This window comes from Rhagoletis zephyria, unplaced genomic scaffold, assembly GCF_001687245.7.
Source record: "Rhagoletis zephyria isolate East Lansing unplaced genomic scaffold, Rhagoletis_zephyria_1.1 Rzeph_scaffold_00863, whole genome shotgun sequence".
Classification (NCBI taxonomy): domain Eukaryota; kingdom Metazoa; phylum Arthropoda; class Insecta; order Diptera; family Tephritidae; genus Rhagoletis; species Rhagoletis zephyria.
The window spans coordinates 161,849-175,544 of record NW_016157947.1 but is presented as its reverse complement, the minus strand read 5'-3'; the positions used below and the strand labels follow the sequence as shown (position 1 = coordinate 175,544).

Sequence of the window (13,696 nt, the reverse complement as noted above, 5' to 3'; positions counted from 1 at the left end):
AAACAAAAACCGCATGCACGTCGTATCGCTTACGTCACGTATAGCGAGGTTAGCTTTGTTTAGCCTGCACCATGTCGCTTGATCAGACATTAGCTGCAAAGTTTATCTTTGAATCGAACAGTGTTATTCAATTCTGTTCAATCTTCGAACAAGAGGATGTCGAGGACCCTACCGACTCAATAATCGAAATAAAATTGCAGGAGCTGAATATCCGCTGGGAAAGTTTACGTGCAAGCTTCCGGAGAGTTCAATCCAACGCGCACGATAAATTTCAGCTTTAAGCAGATACTTTTTACATTTGTAAAGCACAAATTTTAGATCAACTCAAACTCGTTCAAGGAACGCCAGCTAAAAATTTTAGTTTAAATCATTCCACCCAGTCCCATTCAGACACTTCAGTGGCTTGCATCAAAGTGCCTCCATGCGATACGGGGGTTTCCTACGGCAGTTACGAAGACTGGCCTTCGTTTCGTGACATGTTCACGGCCGTACAGTTGAACCAACTGAAACTCGCCCCTGTCCAGAAACTTTATCATCTCCGAAATAAAACGCGTGGAAAGGCGGGTGGTATCGTCAAACAGTACCAGTTATGTGACGAAAATTTTGCGCACGACAACTAACGAATGTTAGTCGAAAATAGTGAGGCCGTTCAAAGAATCCAGGCGCGATTACTGATTGCCTTTCCTCTCTTACCCCGAAGGCGTTTCAGTTGCTAATTGGGAGTATTCGATCTACCAAGAGTAGACATTCATTTCCCCCACGACTCAATAAAGTCCAAACCTATCATTCCAAAGAAAATATAGCTTTCAAATGCAAACCGTGCAATCATCCTCATTCATTAAGAACGTGTCAAAAATTGCGACAACTCACCATTCACGAGAGAAAAAAGTTTGTTGAGGAAAACAACTATTGTGCCAATTGCCTGGCATATAATCATTTATTAAAGGACTGCAAAAGCACCAATAAATGCTTCCATTGCAAAAAAGCGCATCACAGCTTATTGCACCATGAGTCCAATTCAACCAAGAAGCCTACCCTGCCAGCCAAAAGTAGTGAAAAATCTGGTGAAACCGCGGGTTTCATTCACTTCAAAACTGGTAAAAAATCTGGTGAATTTTGTATGGGCGGTGTGCAGATTTTCACCAGTTTCCCCCTGTACGTGTGAGCCTTGCATCACTATCGCACTCATTCAGATACTTCGTAAGGAAAACATATAGCTGCACTCGTCTAGCATTCCCCACTTCAGCCGGCGCAGGGTTGTATCCTCTTCACAGCGAATTCAAAATAACCTTAAAAACTTTAAATAAAAAATCTTAAAACTTTTTTTTGATTTTTTTTTTGCAAAATTTATTTTTCAAAATGCATTGTTAACCTAATATACATAGTTAGTAATCAATATTATGAATAAAAATTATAATTAACATTAATAAAGATATTTTTACATACATATGTGGTTGCTTAGTCGACCGCGCTTTCACTCAGCAGCACCTGGGTTCAAGCCCTGGTCACAGCAACATCGCAAAATATATGGAAAAAGGTTTTTTCTTAATAGCGGTCGTCCCTCGGCAGGCAATGGCAAACCTCCGAGTGTATTTCTGCCATGAAAAACAGCTTCTCATAAAAATACAATCGCCGTTCGGAGTCGGCGTAAAACTGTAGGTCCCTCCGCTTTGTGTGACAACATCAAGGCGCACGCCACAANGTAAGTGCCAATCTATTATTATGTGGTTGCTTAATTGCTTATTATTACTACTACTCCTTTGCATATAACTGTTTTCAAAAGTTGCAAAATTTCTATAAAAAAGTTAAGCGATTTTAGCAGTATTATGATCAATTAACAGTTGCAAATCATTTGTAGTAGTTCACAAAAATTCAGTTTTGTTACGACTTTGCAAAATTTTACGACTTTTTCACTTCTTACATATAGATGTTTTCAAAAGCTGTAAAATTTCTATAAAAATGCTAAGCGATTTTAACAAAATTATAACCAAAAGAAACGTAATCGATTTACCTTTCGTTTGATATATATTAACAGTTGCAAATCATTTACACCGGTTCACAACAATTAGTTTTGCTACTACTTTGCAAAATTTCTCTTTTTCTCTGCTTATAGATGTTTGCAAAAGAGCAAAATGTTTATAAAGATGTAAAGCGATTTCAGCGATATTATAATCAAAAGAAAGGAAATCGATTTACCCTTCTTTTGATGTATACAGGTCTATTCTGCGCTGGTAATAAAAAGTTTGTAACCGGTAAATAAAGTTCCTGTCAATTTTTAAACCCTTTTCGCATTCTGTGTACTCATGTAACCGGTAAATTTTGTTACCATCTCATAAGCTGGTAACAAAGTATTGCCCCGTGAAATAGGCAATGCCAGAATTTGCACAATTCTTCATAGCTGAATCGCTGAATATTTTAACTGAATTACCAACGTTCGTAGAATCGCGGTGACAAGAACTGGTAACATTTTTTGGTAATAAAATTTCCCGGTTACAAAATTTTCGGTAACGTGCAGAATAGACCTGAAAGTAATAGTTTTAAATCATTTACAAACTTTGTTTTCTGATGGTGCTCCTGGCGATGAAGCTGCTGGCGTTGAAGGAGCTGATGGTGAATGCTAAATCTGCAAACAAAAAAAATGTTTATTAAACTTTATAAACATATATAAAATCTCAATATATACCTTTAAATTGTAGCGAAATTGTTAAATATGTATTCTTACTTTCAAAATTTTCGCGAAGTGACATTTCTTCACAGTATGTATACTGCCATCAAAACTTCGATGTTTCTAACTTGCTAGCTCTAACGCATAGAATTCTTATTAGAGTACGAATTCTTATCGGGTACGCAGCTCTAACAAAGGGAAATTTTGTTGACAGTTGAAGCAAAAAATTTGTAAGTGTGTAGGTGAGATGACTAAAAAGTTGTGAATGTGTTTGTAAATCGTTTGATTTTCAGGGGAAAGTGGTAAGCCGTGGCTGGCAGGGTAATGCTTGACCACAGCTAGCATAAGCAGCCAACCACTCAACTTCGTTATTGCATACGCAATCCAACCAATCAAATTCAACCCAGTCGAAACATCCAGTTTTCGAACTATCTCAGAATAGCAGCCCTACAACCGAGGGCGCTCCGGATGTGATACAAGCCAACTTCGCTAGCAATAATGAAACTACGTTATTACCTACAGCAATCATACTTGTCGAGCACTTAGGCGAGTTATACTCACTTAAAACTCTCATCGACCAGGGGTCGCAAAAACTTTCATATCGGAGAAAGCGCACAAAAGGTTGCAGCTTCCGACCACCAAAGAAAACTTCTCCATAACCGAAATGGGTGGTTCCATGGAGAAAAACAGCAATCGCGCCTGCCATCTTATACTTTTTTCAAAAAGGAAGAATATCAGAATAGAAGCCAAGGCAATCGTTCTTCGAAAATTAGCCAGTTTTCTTCCAAACTTCCACATGAGAAAGCCCAATATCTCCGAAACAATCGACATAGATAATGCCACAAGTTCTTCTATATTCGGGTGGTACGTAAGTGGACCCACCAAATGAGAAGTCATTTCATCTTATCACACTCATGCCGTTGAGGATAGTGAAGACTTAAATTCCCAACTCAAAAAATGTTGGGAAATCGAAGAGTTGCCCGAGCACCATCCGCCATCTGAAGATGATGTTTTTTGTGAGAAAATTTATCTCAACGCCACATATCGGCAAGAAGACGGGCGCTACATTGTGCGTCTTCCGTTCAAAATAACATTAGCATCGCAGCTCAAGCTGGGTCATTCGCGCTCCCCAGCCATGAGCCAAGCAAGAGTACATACTCTTAACAAAAATCTCGGCCTAAAAGATGAGTACTCGCAAGTACTTGAAGAATATTTAACTCTTAGGCATATGAAACCAACTTCTTCTGAGGAAGGAAATCCATGACAATGGAACCTAATTGTCCTTTTATTTACCTCATCACTCGGTCATCCGTGCCGAAAGCAAAACAACCAAAGTAAGAGTAGTATTCAATGCCTCCAAACCGTCCGACACGGGACTTTCTCTGAACGATGTCCTCCATATGGGCCCAAGCTTACAACCCGAGCTGATGGTTGTAATATTAAATTGGCCTCTGTATAAGTACGTATTCAATGCAGACATCCAAAAAATGTATCGGCAGATCCTAGTACATGAACAAGATCAGCAATTTCAAGGTATTCTATTCCGTAGGAATAATGACAGTAAACATAGAGACTTTGCACTCAAAACCGTCACGTTCGGCGTAAATTATGACCCATATTTGGCCATCCGCATCATATATCAATTGGCAACTGATTCGCAGCGCACGTATCCATTAGCCAAACGCATTCTTACCCAAGAGACATTGGGATGACATATTATCAGGAGGCTACGATATTCAATCCTCCTTAAATGCAAGCTCAACTTATTCAGTGTTTATTATCGGCTGGATTTCCACTGAAAGGATTACAGCCAACCACCCAGAACTTCTAAACAATATTCCTACAGAAGATCTACTAGACACAATTTTCTAAAATTTGATTGTTCAAGTTCCACCAAAACGTTGGACGCTTGGCAAACGCTCCGCTCTCGTACAACGAAAGGCACCCAATTATTCTACCTGAGCCAGCAAGATTTTGCTATTTATTTCTCCAGTTCGTGCACACTTTGCTATTGCATGCAGAACATCGACTCATTATCCGAATGGCAAAACAGGAATACTTCATCCCGAGACTTAAGTCCAAAGTTAAACAAATCATTTTCAGCTGCAAAATCTGTACAATTTCTAAACAAAAAATGCGAACACAAACCATGGTAGCATTACCGCCAGAGAGATCTACGTATTCTTTGCCCATTGACTGAATGTCCTAAGACACCACCTTGACAGCAACTTTCAATATATGAATTTTGTTTTCTCCTAGCCATAAGTTTCCAAAAACCCAATACTAAAGCAAGTATATTTTACAGAAGCAAAATGGTATGCCTCAGCAGCACGACGCCACCCCGTAGACGTAAACAAGTTCTGCATCTGCGCTTGGTCCCCGGCACCAAGAACACCACACAGCGGCGTCGCTACTCAACTACACTGCCATCGCGTATACGTGAACAAGCTCCTCATCTTCGGCTAGCCCCAGGGAAAAAGGGTTCTACACGACGACGTCGTGATTCAATCACATCTTCACCAAGTCCACGCGAATCAATTGAGCATCAGCGCGTAACTTCATGTAAGCATAGCCTTAGACAACGACCTCGCGATTTAACTCCGACTCCACTTCGTCGGTGTGCACCAGATGGACATCGCTATGCAGCACCATTCAACAAAGGCCTTGCACCACAGCGTCGTGATTTAACTGCTAAAGAGAACGCAGCCACCCTCTTTCGAGCCTACAACAGTTCGATGTGGCCACGCGACTGCTATAAATAAGGGCGCCTCATTGGTCCCCTTCTCTTCTCCTTTTTTCGACCATACGGATTGGACCATCATAGATAATCATCGATCAAGTATCATTTTAATCAGCTACATCAACCGAAGGAATTTATCAACTTCATCATCGTGGAGTATTTACCACATACATCATTTAGTTTGCTAAGTATCAACTTGAATTATACATTTACATTTCAATTACTGTTTGGAACATCTTTGTGTTATATTTATATTGAATTCTCATTCTTTGTACTATTGAACTCCAATATTGTCTCATTAAATTGCATATGAATTACATACATGCGTATTTGCATTATATACAAATACTTGAGTGCTTTACATCAATCACTCTTGCACGTGTTGATCTGTACCTACACGTACATCTAACAGATTTGAGAAACATCGGCATCGCTCTTCCATACCTCAACAATTTCCCTTTTCAATATCGTAAATAGGCGTTTACCTCCGTAAGCCCTCCAACAATAACTAAATGTTATGTTGCAGAAACACCTTTCACTGATTTAAAATATATTTTCCGACGACAAATTTATTTTTTTTCAAAAATTGTAGTAATTCAAGTGGTTGTAAGAAATGCTTTTTTGTCTGGAATAAACAGAGAAATACAAAAATAGCCTTTAAAATAAATCCTAGTAGATTTTAAATAACCGCAGTAGAACATTCAGTCTCGCTAAAAAGAGCAGCAGATATACTGCAATTGCAGTGAGGTCCGAACGCAGACTTGTATGCGCGCACATTAGCAGTTGTGTAAAGGCCCGTCCACATACGACTTTGGCGTTGCGTTGGCGCTGGCGACGCTTTTACAGCTGCGCGAGTAACGTCCGTGCTTGCTTGCAATGAACGCTTAGCTGAGAATACTTTGGTCACTAAATTAGCATACTAGCGGCAGATAAATCAACATTTTTTATCAATAATTGCAACCGCTGTGTTGTAGTGGTAAGCAGTGCACGCTTCCACTCCGCAGCGCCTGGGTCAAAGCAACATCGCAACAAATTTTGAAAAAAGGTTTTTTATTAACAGCGGTCGCCCCCCGGCAGGCAATGGCAAACCGCCGAGTGTGTTTCTGACATGAAAAACAGCTTCTCATAAAAATACAATCTCCGTTTGGAGTCGGCGTAAAACTGTAGATCCCTGACTTTGTGTGACAACATCAAGGCGCCCGCCACAAATCGGAGGAGAAGCTCGGCCAAACACTAACATATGTGAAAGCGCCAATCTATTATATTATTATTATTATTAATTGTATTAAAAAACTATATTTTTTGCCCACATTTGACTAAAAAGGAATATTACATCACATAATTTTGATTATTTGGAACAGCTGACAAACGACGCGCGCGAAAAGTTGAGAGTTGGCCATCTTTCTGCGTTGTGTTGGCGTTGTTCTGGCATTACTAATATAAATCACAGTATATAAAGAAATAACCCTTTCCCAGTTTTTCACCATTTCTTCCCCGAAGAGTACTTTTGGGTTGTGTGCAGCGCTTTCGTTTTGCGTGCACGGCAACACTTACTGTGGGGAATTTCGCCTCATGATTAGGAAAAGTTCATTAATTATGTGTTATTTATGAACAAAATGTAGGTGAAGTATAATATTCATCTTCAGTTCAAAGTGGGCAACCGCCGTGATAACACGTCCCGTGGTATTTCACGCGCTCTTTACCTCTTTGCGTTCAACTATCGTAGTCTCCAATATTCCAGTTACCGCAACTTCCTATAGTTGCAGTTGTTATAGTTTACTTGTTCAAAGTAAAAACCAACAAAACTCAAACAGTGCCGCAGTGAACATTCGACACCATGAAGGGGGCTGAACCCCCCGAAAGCAACAGGTTTCGGCTACTCGATCCTGATTTGCAACTTCCCAAGAAACGTCCAAAATTCAGTGACTTTGTACCCCTTCCTGTAGTAAAACAAAACGACGATCATATCCCCCGGTTCTTAGTGGCAAGTGCTATCGGTCCAATTGTTGATGAAAAAATTCGTCCATTATTATCATATAATGTCTTTCAAATAGAAAGAGGTTTAAAATACATTTGCGACGAGAACAACGTTGTAACGGAATTAAGATCCGGTGACCTTCTCCTCAAAGTTGAAAATATTAAATCTCTTAAAGCTACCCACATAGGTATTATACCTGTAAAAATTACTTCCCACAAAGGTCTGAACACAACTCAAGGCAGAATATTTTCGAGAAACCTTATCAATCTCTCCGAAGAAGAATTAGTTGAAGGGCTGGAGGATCACTTGATCGAAGTCAAAAAAAATCATGCGCAAAGATGGCGATAAACTAGTTTCTACTGGTGCAGCAATTGTAACGTTCGACCTAATACGCAGGCCAGAAATCCTTAAATTAGGATGGGAAAGGGTTCGTGTGCTAGAATACATCCCAAATCCTATGCGGTGCAAAACATGTCAAAGGCTCGGACATACTAAGAACGGATGCCGAAATATCGAGCTATGTAGCCAGTGTTCTACCCCACCGCCACATAATCCATGTCCAAGAACATTCTGCATAAACTGTCAAATAGGAACCCACGCGTTCTACGACCCGATCTGTCCCTCGTTCCTAAAGCACAAGTCGGTAAATAAAATAAAAATAGATCGTCGATGTACAATCAGAGATGCATGGAAAATCTTTAACAGCAACCCTAATGCACATCAAATACAACCCCCTCAAAAAAATACAATGACTCCCTCCTTTGCACAAATGGTAAAAAACACCAGCTCAGAAACAACCGAACCAACAACCGTTAGCACAGCACACAACTCGCAATCAATTTCAGCATGCAAAACTCACGAAGAAACCACAAAAAATAAACCACAAGCAAATAATGTTACAGTTATGAAAACAAGTCAAACTAAGTCTATCACACAATCAACATCCACCATACCCAAATCCCTGCAGAAAAATAACACAACAACTTCACCAGCAAGACAAAAAACAAAAACCAGCATCAGCACACCAGAAAAACCGACGTCAAGCAGATGTGCAGCAGCTAATGCCAGCCCACACACACCCACATACCCCAGCCCTACCATCAGTGACACCGAGTTTTCACCTTTCAGCCAATTACAAACAAAATTCCCCGACCTTAACGTTCTCATAACCTATAATACATATAAAAACACACTACCGACACAAAAGGAATCCAATAATCTAGATAAGTCATAAATATAGTACTTCTACACCAATCCTTTAACTGATTTACTTACAAATTACATAACCGATGTTATCATTATTACAGTGGAACATAAACGGATATCACAATAACTATATTGAACTTGAAATCTTAATAAATAGGTATAAACCCTCCATCATACTTCTAAATGAAACCCCCCTTGCCTACAATTCATCTGCCCCCACTCCCCAATCTTACGTAGGGCACTTCCACAATCTTCCGCACATCAACTCCAACAAACAAGGAGTCGCCATTCTTGTTAAGAGGAATCTGCCCCACCACTCTCTTCCCACCCTATCCAATATATCCTCACTATCAATAGAACTGCAAACCTCCAACCGAATCACAATAACTTATGCGTATGCTCCGCCAAGTCAATCAATAACAACCGCCGACTTTTACAATCTTTTCCCCTCCCCTCCCCAACCCTTTATCCTTGCAGACTTTAACGCTTGGAGCCCTCTTTGGGGCTCTGCCTCTTCCAACCAGAGAGGTCGCTCTATAGAAAACGCTATCCTCACGTCTAACTGCATCGCTCTTAATGACGGTTCTGCCACTCACTTCTCTACCCACTCAACCTTCACTCATATCGACCTTACCCTCTCCTCTTCCGCCCTCTCCAACAACTTATCATGGCACCTTATAGATGACCTCCACGGCAGCGATCATTTCCCCATCCTCATCAAAATTCTCACATCCCGACCCATTATTCCCTTCTCCCCCAGGATCAAATTTAAAACAGACAGAGCGGATTGGAACAAATTTGAACGTGCATGCGAGTCTTATTCCAAATCCTTCCCAACGTCTTGAAATGTCATCAAAGAAACCTCAAACATCCAAAAAGCAATCCGCTGTGCGGCCAACGACTCCATCCCTCTGTCCTCAACTAAGCCAGTAAAACCAGCCCTAGTGATGGCACGATTAATCGAATAACCGATTATAATCGGTTATTTTCATTCGGTTAACGATTTAATTGTATCGAAATTTTCCTTTCGATTAATCGAGCGATTAACCGATTAATTTTGAAAATAATCGAAAAGAAATCATCAAAAACTGGCTACTTTACTCACACAATAATGAATCAAAATTCCGTAACAAAATTGGCATTCTTACCACTCAAAAATATTAGCAACAATAAAAGTGTCCATTCTACCGGGTACATACATATATCTGTATACTTTTACTAGTTGGGAGATTTTTTATATTCTCGTATTCTGCAAATTTTTTAAACGATATTTTTGCAAAAAGCGCAACACAAGTTTAACCTAACAAATAAAACAATTAAAAAACACAACGCAGGTTATTTTCACTTTATTTTCCAAATGCGGTGTTTCGCATTTGCTTCCACACGCTTTTTTATATGGAAGGAAATAAGCATAACCGTAAAAAAAAAATTGCCAAAAATCAACGGTAAGTGATACTTCAATTTTGCAATTTTTTATGCAAAAATTTAATGGGTTTACATAATAATAATAATAGATTGGCGCTTACACATATGCTAGTGTTTGGCCGAGCTTCTCCTCCGATTTGTGGCGTGCGCCTTGACTGCGCCGACTCCGAACGGCGATTGTATTTTCATGAGAAGCTGTCTTTCATGGCAGATATACACTCGGAGGTTTGTCATTGCCTGCCGAGGGACGACCGCTGTTAAGAAAAACCCTTTTTTCTCTATTTTTTGACCAGGGTTTGAACCCAGGCGTTACGGAGTGGAAGCGCGCACTGCTTACCACTACACCACAGCGGCAGAGCACTAGACACCATTCAAAAAAATGCAAGTTAAATAAATAGGCTATCAAGCAACCATTTTGGATATTTACTATCGAAACCAGATACATTTTCGTGGACCCCCACTTGTGACTCGTGGACCCCCATACTTTTTTCACGCCAACGTAAACTCTTATCGAGTCTCCCGTGGACCCCTCAGGGTTCACCTAGACTACTTTGGGAATCACTGGTCTTGACGAACAAAAANCTTGATTGTTTGCGCACTGAATTCATGGCCAATTTTTATAACTTAGGGCCAATTTCACAATGCGTAGTTAACTCAGAATCGGGAGTTAACTACAGAATTTTGTACTGAAAATCTATAGTTAACTGTCGATTCTGAGTTAACTACGCACTGTGAAATTGGCCCTTAGTAAATGGTTTTTATTATTTTCGACCGATTAATTGCAATTATTAATCGAATCCTTTCGATTAATCAATTAACCGATTAATCGATTATTCAAGTTTTTTTGCCATCACTAACCAGCCCCTTTATGGTGGAACAATGATATTGCATCCCTTAGGCAAGCTAAGCAACATGCGTGGCATAATTTCAAACCGGTCGTCCACAAATCTCATTCAAATCAAAAAACTGAACGCGCAATTTCGTCGGAAAATCAAAGACGCTAAGCTCGTATGTTTTCAAAAATTCACCAGCAACATTACTGCGTCATCCGACCCTAAGAAAATCTGGGCCGACATAAAAAAGCTCACTGGTTTACCTTCCAATTCCCACATCAAATTCCTTAACTCCACTCACGGCAATCTTGTATATCCCCGGGAAATTGCTCAAGAACTCGCCAGCCACTTTTCTAACGCCTCCTCTGACCAACACGACAACATGGAGGACAAAATATTCAGGCTGTATCCAAAGCTCACTCTAAGCTCCAATCCTCTTATTCGTAATGACTTTCAAGCTGCAGCCGCACGTATCCACACCTGCGCCTTATTTGCGAAATATGTCGATCTGCCGTTCAAACAACACCCTCCGCGGTACACTCATCGCCAGGGAACGGATTTTATGGAAATAGCCTTTTTTTCTGCTAAAGAGATAGAGTATATTCCATTAAGAATGTCCACGATTTAGCTTTCTCTGATTCCATATATACACATTTGATGTTGCCTTTTTTTGTCTTTTTTAAGATATTTGCCTTTTTTAAGATATTTGCCTTTTTTTGCCTTTTCTACCTTTAAAAAAGTGATTATAGCATTTACAATTTTTTTTAAAGATTAAAAGATATACACATGCCCATGCGGCTTATAGAAGCGCAGGGACCTCTTGCCAAATTGGTGTTGGAAAAATTTAAAGCCGTTTTCTCAGCTAACGTAGGCTTGGAGACAATAAGGAGAGTGGATAAAATTGTAAAGGGCGAGGAAAACGCCCTATTCCTGATAATATGAACGTTTCAAACATTTTAAGTTGGGCTCCACTTGTATCAACTTCCGTCGAGCGCACATTTAGTACGTTCAAGGCTTTTCTTCGCGAAAATTGAATGAAAATGCTGCCAGAAAACTTCAAAATGCATCTTGTGGTTCAATGTTACTACAACTATACAGATTAAAGTTTTATGAGTTAGAAACTCGAAAGGATAAAATAGTCAAAGATTCAAAGTTCAAATTTTTCATATAATGAAACTAGTTCACAGTTTTTCTCTTTTTACTTGTAATATAAACATTTCTAAAATAAATGTATTTTTTGATTGTTCTTCGTATTTTCTGTCTTTTAAGTGTCTTATTTTGATTTTTTTGCAATACCTAGTGCCTTTTCCTGCCTTTTACGCTATTTTGTTTTGCCTTTTTTTGCCTTTTTTGCAATACCTAGTGCCTTTTCCTGCCTTTTTCGCTATTTTATTTTGCCTTTTCCAGCCTATTTCTTTATTTTATTTTGCCTTTTTTTTATAGGTTTTTAGGTCCTAAAAATCCGTTCCCTGCTCATCACCCACCCTGGATGGTTAGCAAAACATGCTTCAAGGGTAAGCATATAATTTTCTCCGACAGCTTGTCCTGTTTCCAAGCCCTCCAAAACCACAACAAATCAAGCTACATCATCGAGAGTATTAAAAACACGATTGTTTCCCACCAGAGTAATATTAAACTCATGTGGATACCCGGACACTCCGGACACAATCGCCAAGGATATTTCCATCACACCAATAATCACATCTGAAGTCATCCTACCTCGAGACATTTACCGTCTAATTCATCGACAGAGGCAATCTAAGTTAATACACCAATGGGCGGACTATAATCACCATTATTCGGATATTAACCCTAGCCGAATAAAACCCGTTTACCCTACATCGGTACCTACCAACCATATCACCCCATTCACACGTCTCCGAATTGGGCACACCATAATTACAAACGCGCACTTACTACAAGGAACTAGATCCAACACCTGCCCCTTCTGTCATGCAACAGCCAGCGTGCATCATCTACTGGTATCCTGCCCAGAACTTACTTCCCAAAGGTATCATCATTTTGACAATCTGGATCCTCTTCTACTTTTAAAGGACGTAACAGAAGCTAACATCAACAAAATCTACAGATTTCTAAAGCACACGGATCTACTCCGTCGTATCTGACCGATCACATTCCACCAGCCAGCCGAAAGCCTCTGCTGCTAGCGCTGCGTTTGCTTAAGTTTATATAATAATTAATTATTACGTAAGCCTTGTATAAATAAATAAATAAAAAATAAAAAAATATTAATCTTTAATGTATGCTGATATTCATGCTTAATGAAGAATAATATCAATAGTTAAGTACGTAATTAATTGTGTTTTATATACTGGAAAACTTAAATCGTAATTATTAGCATTGAATGGAGTTTTCTTATATGTAAGTTTAAAATAAAAAAAGTCCATTGTAAGATTATATTTTTATGAAAAGCGTAAATTTTGTGAATTTATCAAGCCAAATTCTAAATTTCCGAATATATTTAAGACTTTATTTAAAAAAAAAAATATAAACTTTGGATAGATATACAGACCCCAATGCCCAGACAGTCCATTAAGCACACCCAAGTTTGAGTTATCTACAAGTTACAAGCGTTTTTAGCATTTAACAGTTCATTATCATGTACGGTGTAATATTAATTATTATACACTGAACTATGAACTATGAACTATCTGTACTAGTATCTATAATAGCCGTGTTTTATTTGTCCAGAAATTTAAGCTATTAGCTTATTTTGTATGGAGGACTTACCCAACATAATTATATTGGCTTATGAAAAGCTATCTTGGCTTGTATATTGAACAAGAGGCATTGCCATTCAGCATCAGAAATTTTCTCCTTCAGCCAAT

The 13,696-nt window shown here is 39.1% G+C and overlaps 1 protein-coding gene across 1 annotated transcript; it reads left to right on the top strand.

Annotated features, from left to right (window-relative positions):
- Positions 1-10,866: 10,866 nt before the first annotated feature.
- Positions 10,867-11,442, top strand: LOC108361853 (uncharacterized; the record flags this gene model as incomplete). The annotated part of the gene is made up of 1 exon (XM_017614615.1): positions 10,867-11,442. A coding segment is annotated over exon 1 (549 nt), but the record flags the coding sequence as incomplete, so codon positions are not given.
- Positions 11,443-13,696: the final 2,254 nt, after the last annotated feature.